Genomic DNA, 17568 nt, shown 5'->3' on the forward strand with positions numbered 1-17568 from the left:
GTGTTCGATCTACTAAACAACTTTGCTGAAGACATCATCTTTCTAAGTAATCAGGATTTCGAGATATATGAGTTATAATATTTGAGTACTCACTAGCGCCACCTGGATGTGGAATTCCACATCATACTTGTCTTCATCAGTTAGTGTTTGTTCTACTAAACAACTTTGCAGAAGACTCCATCTTTCTAAGTAATCAGGGTCCTGAGATGTATGAGTTATAAAATTTCAATGCCCACTAGCGCCACCTAGATGTGGAATTTCATACCATGCGGCTCTCCATCAGTTAGTGTTTAACCAACCAAACAACTTTGCCGAAGACATCATCTTTCTAAGTAATCAGGATCCTGAGTTGTATGGGATATATAAATAACATGCTCACTAGCGCCGCCTATCGGTTGTAATCTGAATTACTCAGGTCACCTCATGTAGGCCCTTGATATCCCAAGTAACTTTGCCGAAGACACCATATTTCTAGATCATTTAAATTTTGAAATACAGTAATTCACATTCAACTGTCTATCTTATCTTATATATATATAGTACGTTTTTCATAATGCGATTTTCAATTTTCCGCATTATAAGGAGTTATACTGTTTTCAAAAAAGGTCTTTTAATATTCCAAATATGTTTCCTGTAGAATACATTCGGGTTTGACATCGATAGAAAAAATGGTTTCAAAGTAATAGTCGATAATTCTCATGTGTTATACAAAGTACAACAGCGCGATTAACGGAAGGTTAATAAAACTACTATTTCTAAAAAAAATCTGAGGAGAAATTGCTGGAGGGATTCAGAACTTTTGATTTCCACAAAGAATCCCTGAATGTATTCCTGAAGAAGCGATTCGTGGATATATTTCAGAAATTCCTGTAAGAATACTGGAATATAATAGTATTTAGTATTTAGTATTATGTACATCAAATTCAAGATAAAACTGAATCAACAATATTTCTCCATAATACACGGTTCGTGGCTGCCGCTCACCATCCTCGGTCGCGCTTGATGCTCGCCAAGTCACGCTCCACCTGGTCCGCCCATCGTGCTCTCTGCGCTCCACGCCTTCTTGTGCCAACCGGATCAGTTGCAAACACCAGCTTTGCAGGGTTTTTGTCCGGCATTCTTGCAACATGCCTTGCCCACCGTATCCTTCCGGCTTTGGCCACCTTGTGGGTGCTGGGTTCGCCATAAAGTGTAGCGAGCTCGTGGTTCATTCTTCTCCGCCGCACAACGTTCTCCTGCACACCGCCGAAGATCGTCCTTAGCACGCGTCGCTCGAAAACCCTTTAAGGAAATGTCGGAGATAAATCTTGAGGAAATCCTGAAGGAATGTCCACATAAACTCCTGGAGGAATTGCTGCAGGATTATCTTGACGAAACCCTTTCGAAGAACTCTTGGAAATCTACATAAAATAAATCTTGAATAGATTTCTGGAGAAATTCTCAAGGGAAGTTTTTAAGGAATCAAATTTCAAAGCAATCCTTCATATAAAAAATATAAAAAAAAACTCCAGAGAAATTTCTTAATGAAACCCTAGACGAATTTCCAAAGAACACTTTGAAAGTATTCATAAAGAAGTCTGTGGAAGATTTTGTAAAAAATCCGTGGATAAATTTCGGAGGTTTTGATTTTCTGAAGAAAAGTATTCCTGAATCCCTTGTACGGAATTTTGAAAGAATTTATGGCGGGATTTCAGAGGAAATTCTTTATTGTAGAGTTCTTGGAGATTTTTTGGAGGATCCTCTAGAGAGCAATTCTAAAGAAAACTCTAGAGTAATTTCTTAAGAAATTCATGACTTTACAAAAAGATTTTTTGAAAAGATTTTTCAGAATTTTTTTTTTTATTCATGTGTATTTTAACTTAAATGCTAATTCTACACTTTTTCCGGAAGCACTCGAAGGAAGGTTTTATGAAGGAGTTCTTTAATTAATTTCTCGGGGAAACTACAAAAAAAATTAGATTAAAATTCTGGAGGAAACTGTGAGTATTGTTAAAAAAATCCCTGAAGGAACACTTTAATGAATTCTCGGAGAACTTTCCGAAGTTTTTTTTTTAAATTTTCGGAAAAATTTTCCAAAAAATCGCTTTGGGAATTTCTGAAGGATTTTCCATAAATTTTGTGAAGGAATTACTAAAGGATTTCTGCAGAAATTTATGGATGTATTTCTGAAGCAATCATTCTGAAATAACTGTTGAAATGCGGGTCCAGGGCGAACGAATACATATTGAAAGCAGCCTTTTTTGGTCAGCTTCAATGCTGGAATTTTATTTATCATTACAAATTCATACTTATTTTAATCCTTAATATAACTTACATTATAGTATTTTTCTGCTACTCCCAGACACAAACATCCCAACACTATCACTTCTGCTATCTACTGCCTTCAATATTTTGCACAGTTGTATATGCTAAGCTATGCCAGTGCTGCTAGTTTCACCAAACTCAAATCCTTCGTAACAAAAATGTTTTGAGAATTTTTGGAGAAATAGCTAGTTAGTTCATCATGGTGGGCCCGGAAAAGTTGGCCAACTGTCTGCACCAGTTAGTAGTCAAGATCTGGGAAACCGAACAGCTACCGGAGGAGTGGAAGGAAGGGATAATCTGTCCCATCCACAAGAAAGGCGCCAAGTTAATGTGTGAGAACTTTCGAGCGATCACTATTTTGAATGCCGCCTACAAAGTGCTATCCCAGATCATCTTCCGTCGTCTTTCACCTAAAGTAAATGAGTTTGTGGGAAGTTACCAAGCCGGTTTCATCGACGGCCGGTCGACAACGGACCAGATCTTCACCGTACGGCAAATCCTCCAGAAATGCCGTGAATACCAGGTCCCAACGCATCACCTGTTCATCGACTTCAAAGCGGCATACGACAGTATCTGACAGAGCTATGGAAAATTATGGACGAGAACAGCTTTCCCGGGAAGCTGACTAGACTGATAAGAGCAACGATGGACGGTGTGCAGAACAGCGTAAGGATTTCGGGTGAGCTATCCAGTTCATTTGAATCTCGACGGGGACTACGGCAAGGTGATGGACTTTCCTGCCTACTATTCAACATCGCCCTGGAAGGTGTTATGCGACGAGCCGGGCTCAACAGCCGGGGTACGATCTTCACGAAATCCAGCCAATTTGTCTGTTTTGCGGATGACATGGATATTATTGCTAGAACATTTGGAACGGTGGCAGAACAGTACACCCGCCTGAAACGTGAAGCAGCAAAGGTCGGACTGGTGGTGAATGCGGCTAAGACAAAGTACATGCTGGTAGGTGGGACTGAGCGAGACAGGACAAGCCTTGGCAGCAATGTTACGATAGACGGGAATACTTTCGAGGTGGTAGAAGAATTCGTCTATCTCGGTTACTTCCTAACGGCTGACAATAACGTGAGCCGTGAAATACGAAGGCGCATCATCAGTGGAAGTCGTGCCTACTATGGGCTCCAGAAGAAACTGCGGTAAAAAAAAGATTCACCCCCGCACCAAATGTACCATGTACAAGACGTTAATAAGACCGGTGGTTCTCTACGACACGAGACATGGACGATGCTCGAGGAGGACCAGCAAGCACTCGGAGTTTTCGAGCGACGGATGCTAAGGACAATCTTCGGCGGCGTGCAGGAGAACGGTGTGTGGTGGAGAAGGATAAACCACGAGCTCGCTGCACTTTACGGCGAACCTAGCATCCAGAAAGTGGCCACAGCCGGAAGGATACGATGGGCAGGGCATGTTGCAAGAATGCCGAAAAACAACCCTGCAAAGTTGGTGTTTGCTAACCATCCGGTTGGTACAAGAAGGCGTGGAGCGCAGAGAGCACGATGGGCGGACCAGGTGGAGCGTGATCTGGCGAGCGTTGAGCGTGACCGACGTTGGAGAGCTGCAGCTGCAAATCGAGTATTATGGTGGCAAATTGTTGATTCAGTATTATCATGAATTTGATGTTAACTAAATAAATGAAATAAGCTAGTTAAATATGTGAAATAATCACAGTAAGAAACTCTAGAAAACCTCGGAGAAAATTTAGGTAGAACTAATTGATAGATATTTTTTGAGCCCGTAGAGTTATTTCCGGGGAATTTTGTGGAGTAATCCTTGAGCGCTCATACTGGTAGGAAGTTATTTTTTTTATATATTTTAAGAGCTGATTACTCAGTGAGTAACTTGGAGTAACCTCGATGACACCACTTACGTTGGCTTACGTCCATTATTCTCTTGTCCCGTCCAATTACATTGTATTGGCTACCAAACCTCTAATTCGACTGCCACCTGCACTGATTGAGAACAAATCGTGTCCGGTTTGTGTTTATCATCAGCGCCCGCAGGAAGCCTTCATTCGAGTGTCGGTCATTTTCTCCCGGGCAAAACAACATCACTTGGTAAAACAGCAGGACACAACTCGTACTCCGACCTTCTGTGCGAACGTGGCTGCCCAATTGACAAAGTCCTCCACGAGGGCTCGAGCAGGGGAGACAATCTTTATTCAGCGATGCATAGGCAACCGCCGCCAACGAAATCACCGTTTTCGCCCAGTCTGGCCTGGTCTGGCCGCGCCGATTGTAATCACAAAGGACGATCAGATCTAGCAGAATCACATCAATGGTGGTGCGTGAGTCTGACCGGAAATGCTGCATCACGTTCGACTGGAATCAATTGAACGAACGCTCTAGTTCGGACGGAAGAGTGCGTTGAACGCCGCACCCTCCCACAACCGCAGCTTCTGTGATTAAGGTGCGAGAAAATTCCTATTTGTTTATTTTCGCAAAGGCCAAAATGTGACGCTCGCCATTGTTTACCCCTCGAATGGGGAAGATATGGGGACCCGGATGACGTCCTATCGCCTACCCAGCGCCAGCGAGGGTGCAAAGGCAGACAATGACGTTGACCATCCGGACTGGATTGCGCGGTGGAGCACCGGAGTTTCGTCATGGTTCGTCAGAGGTTTTGCTGTTGTTGTTGTTGGCGGTATTATTTTAGGGCAGAAGCGCGAAATCCGGATTCCGCAATTTTGTTGTCGCCCTGCGATGACGTGCTGTGTTGCTGAGTTTGTTGATTTGTCCCAGCTTGACTTGAATGAAAGTAGAGCGTGGGTGACACGGAGTTGATTTACCGTTTCGCGTGGTACAAATGGAGCGTTAGATGTGCGGTTTTGATTTACGATACGTGTGAAATCCGGAGTTGGCGGGACAATGAGGCTTTTATACATGTGTTATATGGTGGTAAGTTACAAACTGCAGGACAGGATTTATTGAAAACTTCTAGTTTATAACATATTTGAACATAGGTTCCGACCTTCTAATGGATCTTGATCTCCCTACCTAATGTTCATTGGAAGCTTTTGACCATCTCAAATATGTGGGGAGCTCTAAGGCACAAGGGTGTCCCGTAAAAATGATTGTCGTCATAGAATCGCTGTACGAAATAGCATAAAAAAAACCCTAATTAATCCACCTAGCGGTGATGGTGCCTTTCTCGTGCTTTTAAATATCTTTTCAACAAAACTCAAGCGACATGTTGATGGCATTGAAATAAATACAAAATAAAAACTGCTTGCTAAATCAACTCAATATGGATACATTTTATATTAGCATAACATCCAATATCCAGAAAAAGACAACGATCCAAAATTCAAACCAAACAAGTGTCATGAAGCCGCAAAATTTTGAAACATCATTTTAGATTTTCCGGTCATCATTTTTTAACTCCGGATATCTACCCCAACTAAACTAACCGCCATCTTGAACATTGAGACACCATCTTGGATGTTCTGGTATTCATTTTTGGACTCCGAACATATTTCCCATACCAAATACACTTATTTTACATAGTTTTAGAGCTCAAATTCCTTTGAACACCCGCCATCTTCTGTTCAGGGTTGACACGATCAAATTCTTATTTTTCCATTCAACGTTGACCCATCCTGCTTTAAATTTACACCTTAGGAATCTGAAATGTTGCGATTTGATGAGATCGCTTTAATTTTGTCTATATTTTATTCTCTTTCATATATGAGAACTTAGACCTATTCGTCACTGTTGTTCATGCCTAACGTTTATCAGGCCATTAAACAAAGCCACGATTTGATTTTTCACATGAACGTTGGTTCTGCTACACAACAGCTAGTCTTATGTGATCTAAGACTATTTTCTTGTTAACCGTTCATTGGATTATCAAAAAATCTGCGATCTGATGTGTCGTATGTATGGGTTTGGTTCATTTTTATATTTGGCAATTTCCGGTGGGGTTCCATGACACTACCGGTTGTCCCAATTATGGTCTGAGATTATTGTATTGCTAATTTTTCACCTTTACCCAATCACCACTATTTGATATATCGCATGTATGGGTTTGATTGCCTTTTACTTTTAACCAATTTCGAAGCCACAGCCGCCGGAATCTAATGTGGTCTGACCCTATTTTTCCATCAGGTTGTCGATAAGTCGTGGTTTGATGTACCGCATCCATGGTTTTGGTTAAATTTTACATTTTACTACCCGGATCTGATTCCGAGTAACTACCGGCTGAACCAAATATGGTCTGACACTATTGTCTTGTTAACTGTTCATCGGTTAACCAAAAGCGCTGCAAATTGAAGGTGTCACATGCAGGGTTTGACTATTTCGACGGGACTCTCGGAACCAATTCCGGAACACTACCAGTTGATCTAAGGCTATTTTCTTGCTAACTGTTCATCAGGTTATCGCAAAAGCTACGATTTGATGTGTCACTCGCCTGGATTTGATTTACTTTTACATTTGGCCTCTTCCGGCCACTCAAAACCGATTCCGAAACACTTGCAGGCCGGTCATAAGGTAATCGAAAAAGCCGCTTTTTGATGTGACGCATGTACGGGTATGTGTTTCACTTTCAGATTTGACCACTTCTGCGGGAGCCCCGGAACCGGTTCCGAAACACTACTGGTTCAGATATGGTCTGAGATGATTTTCCTGCTCATTGTCCATCAGGTCATCGAAAATGCCGGGATTTGATGTGTCGCATGTATGGGTTTGGTTCAATAGTATATTTGGCCGCATCCAGCGGGACGCCTAGAACCGGTTCCTTTGCTGGACCATTTTGCTGCTTATCGCTAATCAGGTTATCGAAAATGCAGTGATTTGATGTGTCGCATGCATGGGTTTGGTTCAATTGTACATTTGGCCACTTCCAGCGGGACGCCTAGAACCGGTTCCGGAACAATACCGGTTCAGATATGGTCTGAGACTATTTTCCTGCTTACCGCTCATCAGGTCATCGATAATTCCGGGGTTTGATGTGTCGCATGCATGCATGGGTTTGGTTCAATTATATATTTGGCCAGTTCCAGCGGTACGCCTAGAACCGGTTCCGGAACACTACCGGTTCAGATATGGTCTGAGACTATTTTCCTGCTTACCGCTTATCAGGTTATCGAAAATGCCGTGGTTTGATGTGTCGCATGCATGGGTTTGGTTCACTTGTATATTTGGCCACTTCCGGCGGGACACCCGGAACCGGTTTCGGAACACTACCGGTTCAGATATGGTCCGAGACTATTTTGCTGCTTATCGGTCATCAGGTTATCGAAAATGCCGTGGTTTGATGTGTCGCATGCCTAGGTTTGATGCATTTTCATATGTAGTCCCTTCTTGGGGTACCATTCCGGAACACCTAAATGGCCATATCTCCGGAACGGCTGGACCGATCCGAACCATTTTCAATAGAAAACAATGGGACCAGATTCCGCGTCGAATTAACCGTCGGTCATTGAAATCGGTTGAGGTTTACTGCCAAAAAGTGATGTGAGTTTTTTTGTACACACTCACACATACACACACACACGCACACACATACATACACACAGACATCACCTCAATTCGTCGAGCTGAGTTGATTTGTATATATGACTCGACCCTCCGGGGCGTCTATCAAAAAGTCATTTTTGGAGTGAACATATAGCCTTTCCAGTACACTTAGTGTACGAGAAAGGCAAAAACATATTTATCCAAGCAGTGATGGCGCCATTCTCGTTCCTTCGGAAACCCATTTCAAAAAAACTCAAATGACATGTTGATGTATATCGTACTTTCATACGTTTTCACAGAAATCAACTTCATGACACCAGAAATCATATGGTTTATCTGACTTTTGATGTTTGAGCCTCAAACTCTTAAGAAAAAGCCGCTATCTTGAACTTGGAACCGCCATTTATTATGTAAGTCCGCCATCTTGAATATTCTGGTCGCCATCTTGGAGTCCAGGCATCTTACCTATGCCAACTATACTCATATTGTATGGTTTTAAAGCCTACAACTTTATTCAACAGCATCCACCTTGAATTTGGAGCCACCATCTTGGATTTTAGATCGCCATCTTGGATATTCTGGTCGCCATTTTTGAACTCCGAACATCTTCCCCATACATAATATACCCATATCGCATGGTTTTAAGGCCTAAAACTCCATTAAACAGCAGCCGTCTTGAATTTAAAGCCGCCATCTTCGATTTTAGGTCGCCATCTTGGATATTCTGGTTGCTATTTTTTAAAGTCTAGGCATCTTCCTCATACCTAAAATACCCATATTGCATGGTTTTAGGGCCTAAAACTTCATTAAACAGCCACAATCCGCCATCTTGGATATTAGAAAGCCATCTTGGAAATTGTGGTCGCCATTTGTGGATTCTGGACATCTTCCATATTCAAAATATATCGATGGTTTTACCCTCTAATACCCAATCCCGCCCTTAGACGGGGTATAGTTTGAGCATTTTTGAAATTTTTGTTTCGTGGACAATCATTTGTTGTATATTTTTGGCTGATATTTAGGACTGTTCTGTACATCTCAAAATGGTTTTTGGTGTATTTTTAAGCGTATATACATTTTTTAAAAATCATTGAAAAATTGATGTTTTAGTCACCTTTTAGAAGTCATTGTTTATTTTGTATTGAATCGCTACAATTAACATATTTTATTTTTTTCCCATATCATTCTATCCTTGTTTAATAGTTTAAGGGAATTGAATACACTCTAAAATTATTTTCCTTAAAATTACACGGAAAATAAAATTTTCTGTGAAAAAAATTTAAAATAATAATATTTCAACAATAATCATAAAATCTCAAAATGTTTTCATCTCAAAAAATCCGTTATCCAAATTGGCTTTCAGGAAAAATATAAAAGTGTGGGGATGTTCAAAAATAAAAATTAGAAAAATCAAAAACTAAAATTCACGAAATCGAGAATTAAAAAGAATCGTCTTCCAAAACATGTTTAAATCGATTTTAGATGACAAAAAACGATATTTAGATCAAAATCAAAAATTTGGGTATTAGAGGGTTTAGTGTCTAAAGCTTCGTTAAACAGCCGCTATCTTGAATTTAGAACCGCCATCTTGGATTTTGGACCGCCATCTTGGATATTCTGTTCGCCAGTTTTGGAGGCCAGACATCTTCCCTATACTAAATATACTCATATTACACGCTTTTATAGCTTAAAACTATTAAACAGCCACCATCTTGGATTTGAGCCGCCATCTTCAATATTAGGCTGCCATCTTGAATTTTGAACCGACAACGTAGAATTTCTGGTCTTCAGTGTTGATTTCCGCACAAAATTCGTCAACCATGCTAAAGGTTACAAAAATCGCCGCAGTTTGATGTATCGCATGATGGTATATAAAGACCAGTTCTACCGGTGCTGGTCCGCATCACTGAAATGGTTATAACTCCGGAACGCCTAGACCGATCCGGACCATTTTTTATAGCAAACAATACGGTAAAAAATCCGATTCGATTCGTGGTAAAATCTGGAAGTCGGCCAAAGGAAGTGCATTAAAAGTAAGTGAACTTTCTTTGCGCACAGACGTACACACATACAAACATCATCTCAATTCGTCAAACTGAGTTGATTGGTATACGTGACGACTTGACACTCCGAGCCTTTTACATACATACAATGATGACAATCATGACAATCAAAAGTAGTCCATGAAATGTTCTAGAGGAACGTTTGAATAAAGTTCTGAACGAATCTCCGGAGGAAGACAGAGCTCAAGAGAAATTTATGAAGAATTCACGAAGGAATACTGAAATTATGCATATAAAATTTGGATAACGAATTGCTGAAGATAAATTGATTGATTTGTCTTTATTAAAGAGACTTTCACCATTGCTGAAGAAACTTACGAAGAAATCCGTGGCACAGATGTTTTGACAGCAATTCTAGAGGAATTTCTAATGCAGCAATTATAATAGCAAACCATGGAAGATTGTTTAAAGGAATTCTTCGAAAAATTTCTGGAAAATCCATTGAGGAATTTTCGGAAAAATTCCTGGAGAAATTTCCGGAAAAAATCCCTGGAGGAATTTTTAAACGAATCCCCAAAATATATAATGGTAGAATCCCTGAAACCTTTTCATGAAGCAGGAACTTCCTAAGAAAACTTCCTAAATAATCCATGGTGGATTTATCGCAAATCCCTTGAAGAACACCTGAAGGGACTCCAAGAGGAATTTGCATAGCAAATGATTGATTGATCGAATGATTTTTGAGATTCAACAGAACCTGGAAACGGATTTCTGAAGAAATTCAGGAATTCATAGAATGTTTTCCCAGATTTAGAAAAAAAAATGAGAAATCGCTTGGAGATTTTGAAAACACTGTAAAAATTCTTAGAATACATTCTTAGGAAATTCATGTTCAAACTTTTAAAGAATTTTTTAGAAGAATTTCTAAAGATTTCTAAGATTTTTTCAAGAAATTTTTTAAAGATTTTCCTGAAAAATCCCAGGAGAAATTTCTGAAAGAATTTTATTGAGGAAAGTTATTCCTGGAGAAAATTCGGAAGGAATCCCTGGAGAAAGTTTCCAAATGAATCCTGGGGTGTTTTTTAAGAATTTGAGAGAAAAGCTCGATGGTAATTACTGATGGAACCTTTGAAGAAACTTCCGAAGGAATTCCGGGAAGAAATTTTGACAATTTTTAAGACGATTTTTTTTTTCAAGAATCCCCGAATGAATATCCGTACACGTACAGGTTTGTTTTTCATGTTAATTACTTCGAAACCTAACGGTTCAAAATTAATGCGAAAACCGAAAAATTTTAAGGGGAATATATAACGAAGCCACACTTCGAATTTTCAAAAGCACAAATCTGAAGAGCTGAGAGTTGGTTTGCGCTGAAAAGTTGATCGATTGGTCACCACCAGCGGGTCACCAATCGATCAACTTTTTAGCGTAATCCGTCTTTTGGTTCTTCAGATTTGTGCTCTTGAAAATTTGAGGTGTGGCTTCGTTATATATTCACCTTAAGGAATGGTGAATCGTAAATTCAAGACAGAAAATTAACATTCTTGGGTTCAAGTTTTCAGAATGCCTCACCGGAAAGAGAAAAATCACCCGACCACAAACCACAAATTCATCGACTCAAGATTCCGACTTTTAGATCCAATTTTAATTTGAAGCAGTATATCAGATAATGTCAAGGTCTGGCTGTGTCTGTGCATCTGAATCGAAACCAAAACTAGCAAAACATATAAGAATGAAAAGCTGATGAATTCAAAAATAAGATCGTAGCCAAACGTGGTAGAAATAACAAACAAAGTCTGATTGTTTTTAAACAAAAATAATGAGTTTGGAACAACGATTTTTGTTTGTTTCGGAAGGATTGCTTAACGACTGGATATTGTAGCTAGAGAAACGTTATGTTTTCCGGCCTTGGCAGTCTTTCAGAGCAGCAAGAACAATATTGCTTCAATTTCCGACGGTTTCGGTAATGTATATTACCATTTTCAAGGAATAGAAGTTTTGTTCTCTTGTACGGAACGGTAGTGCTCTACATTTGATTGTCCATTCAATTTGAAATGGCGCTCGCTTCGGTGCATGTGTGGCGATATTTTTGCAAGACACTGTATCGCGGGTGGTTTTTGCTATAATTGCGAATTTTATATGATTATGAATGGATTTTTAATGTTACTGATTTGAATTTCTTTTATGTTTGCATAAACAAAAAGAGCTAGATCTGTTATCACCAGAATCATCTTAAGTAGTTGTCCAATTTGCCCTATTTTGCCCTATTATCATAGAAAAATGAGATTTGAAATGTATTTATAAGAAACAGATACTGTAATGGAACGTTGAAATTAGTTTCAGTTACAATTGGAAGCTAACAGCTATCGTGCGCATAAATGAAAGATATTTTCCCTATTTTGCCCCACATGCCCCTGAAACTGCTGAATGATAACATTTTTTCTATTTTTTTTTGTAATGTCACTTGTTGCTGTACATGAAGTCCTAGATCATTTTTATATATGTCCATTTTACCCCAATTTGCCCTGAGTTGTTGTCGCCTCATGTATGAATTGATTTCCTCCATTTGCTTATGTCCGAATTGATGGACTTTTGTTACTGAAACCAATGTAATCGAAAGAACAGTTAAAATATATAACTTTGGTGGGGAATACAGGGTATAATAAGCATTAATCCTAATCTGAATTTGTGTCAAAAATGCACACAACTGATTGAATGAGGCATCTTAAATATATATATTTGGTGCTTTGAGACGCCCTATTCAATCAGTTTAGCGCACATTTGACATATTTTAGAAAATGCTTATTATGCCCTTAATTCCCCATCAAAAGCTGAAATTATAGAAAAAGTCATATATATGTTGATAACATTGGTTTCAGTACCAATACTAATAAGGGAAATTAATTTATTCATTAATTGACAAAAAATCAGTGCAAATTGATTTATTCATTACATGTTGATTACATGACAAAAATCAGGGCAAATTGGGGTGAAATGGACAGCTAATTATACCAATGCGAGAATGATTGTAGTATTATTCGATAAACCGCATTTGTATGTATCCAAAATGGCCTAGGGCTTCATGTTTTGCATCCAGCGACATTGCAAAACCATACAAAATATGTTATTATCCAGCAGTTTTAGGGGCATGTAGGGTAAAATAGGGAATAGTAGTTTACGCAACAAGGTGCAGAATGAAGATTTTTACAGCACGAGTTGTAAGTACGACGAGTGCTGTAAAAATCGAGTTCTGCACCGAGATGCGTACAACGTTTTTTGCAATTTCATAAATAACAACTTGAGGATTGTTTTTAACAAAACTTTTACATCAAACTGCACAGTAATGTTCATAGCCATGTTTAAGAAAGTCTGATTATAGCAGGTTATACTGTGCATTTGTCACAAATTTCCAAACCTGCGTCCAGAAAGCATCAAGAAGTTGATCAAAACTGAAAACAGTGCTGTAATGGTCCATTACGCAACGCAAATCAGTGCTGTAATGAACCATTACAGCACTGATAATTTGGTGTGGGAAAGTAGGCCTTTTCCTGTCAGATTTGCGTGAGGTAAAACAGCCTATTACGATGAGAAATTGCAAAAAATATCTTTCATATATGCGCATGATAACTGTTAGCTTCCAATTGCACCTAAAACTAATTTCAACGTCCCATAGCAGTATTTGTTTTTCATAAATACATTTTGAATCTCTTTTTTTCATGAAAATAGGGCAAAATGGGGCAAATTGGACAACTACTGAAGATGATTCTGATGGAAAAAGATTTTGTGCTTTTTGTTTATGCCAAGCAAATCAACTTCATATCAGTAACATTAAAAATCCATTCATAACTAGGAAAAATTGTGAATGTTCGACAGTTGTTGGGGCATATGGGGCAAAATAAGCATTTAAAATACTCTTCCATTTATTCTTATGATTCCTATTATCTTCCAATTACACCTGCAGCTATTTTCAAAGATCTACAGTCGTGTTAGTTGTTTGAAAGTACATTTTGATTCTCTTTTTATATGAAAAAAGGGCAAAATGGGGCAAAATGGACCATTTCCCGTGCCTGCGGTGAATGAAATTAGCACCAATCGATTTCTCGTAATTTTTTACGTCAGAAATGGTCAACTTCACGTACCGAAACCAGCGGCGTTAAAAGATCCGTTTTTTGGGTCGATTTTTCCCACTGTGCACTCTATGCAAAGTTACAGCATGTTGAACTTTTTGCGAAAGAAAACACAGTTGCCTATCCCAAACATTTTGGCCACCCCCTGTATGTTGTCAACTCTCGCTTACAGAATTAGGTGAAAACTGACTTTTTTTATCAAACTGAAGCATAATTGCGATAATACGGCAAATCTGTCCAACGGGATCAAATTACATGTAACGTTTCCTTCTGATGGCAAGCTCGGTGTGAAAACCCTGTCAAACAACATTCATTAACCATTCATGAAACATTGTTATACCATGCAAATGACCCAACAAACTTGCTCCACTCCCATTATGACCAGTCATTGCGGATAATGAAAATCAGTACTTGATTGGCAAGCGTTGCAGTTTGATTCAATTTCCGCATGAAAATGAAATCTCTAAAAGACCAACTTGGCTTAACCCAAGTGTTTGGCCCTTCCAGTTCCCTCGAGACAATTAGCGGACCACAAGTGAGAAAACCAATTCATAGACTTGGCAAAAACAGGTGGTCTAAGGCTCGCACCAGCCTGAGGAGTCTCGTAGATGAGTATTGCGCTCAAAGTACCATCCACGGAATTGGCTACATCGGATCCCGGCGAAGGTCCATACTGGAGCGGATCTGGTGGTTCGGGGTTTTTGTGCTCTCGGTGTATGGTTGTGCCACACTGATCCATAAAGTTTACCAAAAGTGGACCAACAATCCGGTGATTGTTACGTTCGACGAGCGGCCGCTTCCGGTTTGGATGGTCCCATTTCCGGCCGTGACTATTTGTCCGGAGGCGAAGATCCGTGCAAACGATATGAACTTCACCGAAGACTTTTACCGATTCATCAATTACAGAGGAAGCAGGAAGGATCTGGATGATGAAAGGTATTCTTGAAAGTTGATGTTGCAGAGTGTCTAGGTGTTTATGATATCTTGAATATTGCAGGGTTGATCGGCTGTTGGCTGTTCTTCAGATCTGTGATGAGTTTTTCCATGCTAGAAGCTTGAAGTTTCCCGATCTTTATGCCAGAACTGAAACCGATTTCGATATTGTTCAAATAATGCGTAACATTTCCGTTCCTTTGATTGACATAATTCTTTTTTGTAAGGTGAATGGTGTCCGATGTAATGAACTCTTCTCCGAAACACTGACTGACGAAGGAATTTGCTTCACCTTCAATGGGTTCTCTACTTATGACATGTTCCGAGATGGAGTTCTTCATGACGAATACAACTATCTGAATGAACCAAAGAATCTCACAGGTTGGAGTCTAGAAAGTGGATATGTCCCTAGGAAAAAACTTGAATCCCATCCAATCCGTGTGTTAGGATCGGGATTTGGAGCTGGGTTAACTATTGAACTGTTGGCACTGGAGGACGATATTGAACAACATTGTAGAGTGCAGCAAGGATTTAAGGTGATTATTCATCCATCTACCGAATATCCTCAGGTTACGAAAAGTTTTGCCCTGGTGACGTATTCTCGCGATGTAACGATCGCCGTGCGTCCGGTGATTATGAGTACTTCATCGGAGTTGCTAAGCTATCATCCGACGCGTCGTCATTGCTACTTCAACCATGAAAGACAGTTGAAGTTTTTCCGAGTCTACACTCAGAGCAACTGTGAACTCGAGTGCGTTACCAACTACACGCTGAAAATGTGTGGCTGTGTCAAATTTTCAATGCCTCGTTCTGCGAAAACGCGTATCTGTCGGACCTCGGAGATTGCTTGTGTACTTTCAGCGGAGAACAGGATGCTACTACAGTCTGCAAAGCGACGGTTGAAAAAGCTCCAAACCTATGGCAGTGCTTGCAACTGCATACCGGGATGCACCTCGATTCACTACGACACCGAGATTACTCAGTCTAAGTGTGATTTTAGGAAAACACTTGAGCTGAGAATAGCTCCGGTAGATCCTACAATAAGCGAAAACGTTAGGCAGTATGATTGGCGAAGAAAAAAACGTCAGATTTATTAGTATTCAAATTGTTTTCCATTTGCAGATATCAAATCTCAAAGCTGGGCATATACTTCCGGGAGGTGCAGTACATAACGTCCAAGCGCAGTGAACTGTTCGGCATGATAGACTTCATTTCCAACTGTGGCGGCATATTGGGCCTCTGTCTGGGAGTTAGCTTGTTCAGCGTCGTAGAGCTGCTGTACTACTGCTTGGTGCGTCCATTGCCGCTGATACGAAAAGCGCTGCGTGGTGGGCGAACTGTAACTATTGTAAAAGAGAGTGTTGGAAATCGATACTAAGAGGAGTAGGTACATTTTTTTTAGTCCTAGGCTAATCCCTTTCGGGAGCCACGCTTTTTTCGTTCCGAAGGAAGAAGTCACATGTTATGAGTTTGTCTTGAGTGGGATTTGATTCCAGGTCTTCGGCGTGATAGTCACATGTTTGAACCATCACATCAGGTCCGCTTCATCAATAGGTAGAAGTTCGTTCAGTAGTCCAATCCATTTTAGTTGGAATTTTTAGGTTTTTACTTTTAAAAAGGCATAATTGCATCGATTAGTGTGAATTTGATTAAGATTCAATTAACAATAAAAATACGAGTTCTAATAACTAAAATAAGCCGAAAGCGAGATGGAATTGTGAAAACAGGAGTGTTCATGGTGTGGACTCGAAGTTAGTTTGGCTTTCCATTTCGCAGAATTGTTACCTGCTCTGTGGTTTAGTTGGCTAAAGCGCCGGTCTAGCGAATACAGAGTCATGGGTCCAAATCCCACCAGAACGCGATTTTTTTTCACAATTTTATCTCTCAACTTTGGAACTTTCGAAGTGCTATAATTTTTATTTGTTTTAATTTTTTGTATCTGTCTTCCTCTAATCCTTCATTTGCCATTCTTTATTTACCTTACCATTAACCTCTCTTAAATTAATATACACTAAATTCTGTTTTTACGCGATGGATGCGTTCGCGCAAAAAAAGATCGTGTAAAAAAAGTTCGCGTAACTTCGAGAATTCGCGCAAAAAAAAATCCAAAGGAAATTTTTTTTACGCGATTTGCCCTCCGCAAATGACCAAAATCGCGTAAAAAAAAGTCGCGTAACTTCGAGAAAATCGCGTAAAAAAAGTCGTGCAAAATAAAATCGCGCAAAAAAAAGTCGTGTAAAAAAAGAATTCAGTGTACCACTTTTCTCTTTCGTGTTTCTGTCTTTAACATTAAACATAGGAAACATATACTCGATAATTGTTTAAATTCTCTGAGAATATAACACTGTGTGGACTGCACAAATCACACATTTTTCGAAGTTATATGTGGCCATACAAACTGTACATAATAATAAAAAGTGATATTGATATATGTTCCAACATTCGCGTCGGTTCTTCCTGGTCGTTGATATTCTCTGTGAATATGTGCCAAGTAAGTAAGTCACCGATACTCGAGCATAGTGGGTTTCGTTCGCTTTTAGTGTGTCCCACATCGCTTCGAGGTTGATCTGGTGCTGCTGCAGCTGCAGTTTAAACTTGTCGGCAGCGGCACCTAGGTTTTTGTTACAGATGCAGTCGGACAGGTAGCTTGGGTAACAAGAAAGTATGGGGACTATGGCAAGTAAACATAAAAAAAATATGCAGCATCTCACCAAGTAAAGGTGCATCTAT

At 39.7% G+C, this 17568-nt stretch overlaps 1 protein-coding gene across 1 annotated transcript; it reads left to right on the forward strand.

The window, feature by feature from the left end:
- The first annotated feature begins 4808 nt into the window (after nt 1–4808).
- LOC115268185 (pickpocket protein 28-like) lies at nt 4809–16216 on the forward strand. The gene is given in 5 exon segments (XM_062855528.1): nt 4809–4924; nt 14413–14440; nt 14497–14627; nt 14903–15898; nt 15961–16216. Coding segments are annotated over 5 exon segments (1527 nt in total).
- The last annotated feature ends 1352 nt before the right edge of the window (nt 16217–17568 follow it).

The sequence above is a fragment of the Aedes albopictus genome, chromosome 3 (assembly GCF_035046485.1).
Source record: "Aedes albopictus strain Foshan chromosome 3, AalbF5, whole genome shotgun sequence".
Lineage (NCBI taxonomy): Eukaryota > Metazoa > Arthropoda > Insecta > Diptera > Culicidae > Aedes > Aedes albopictus.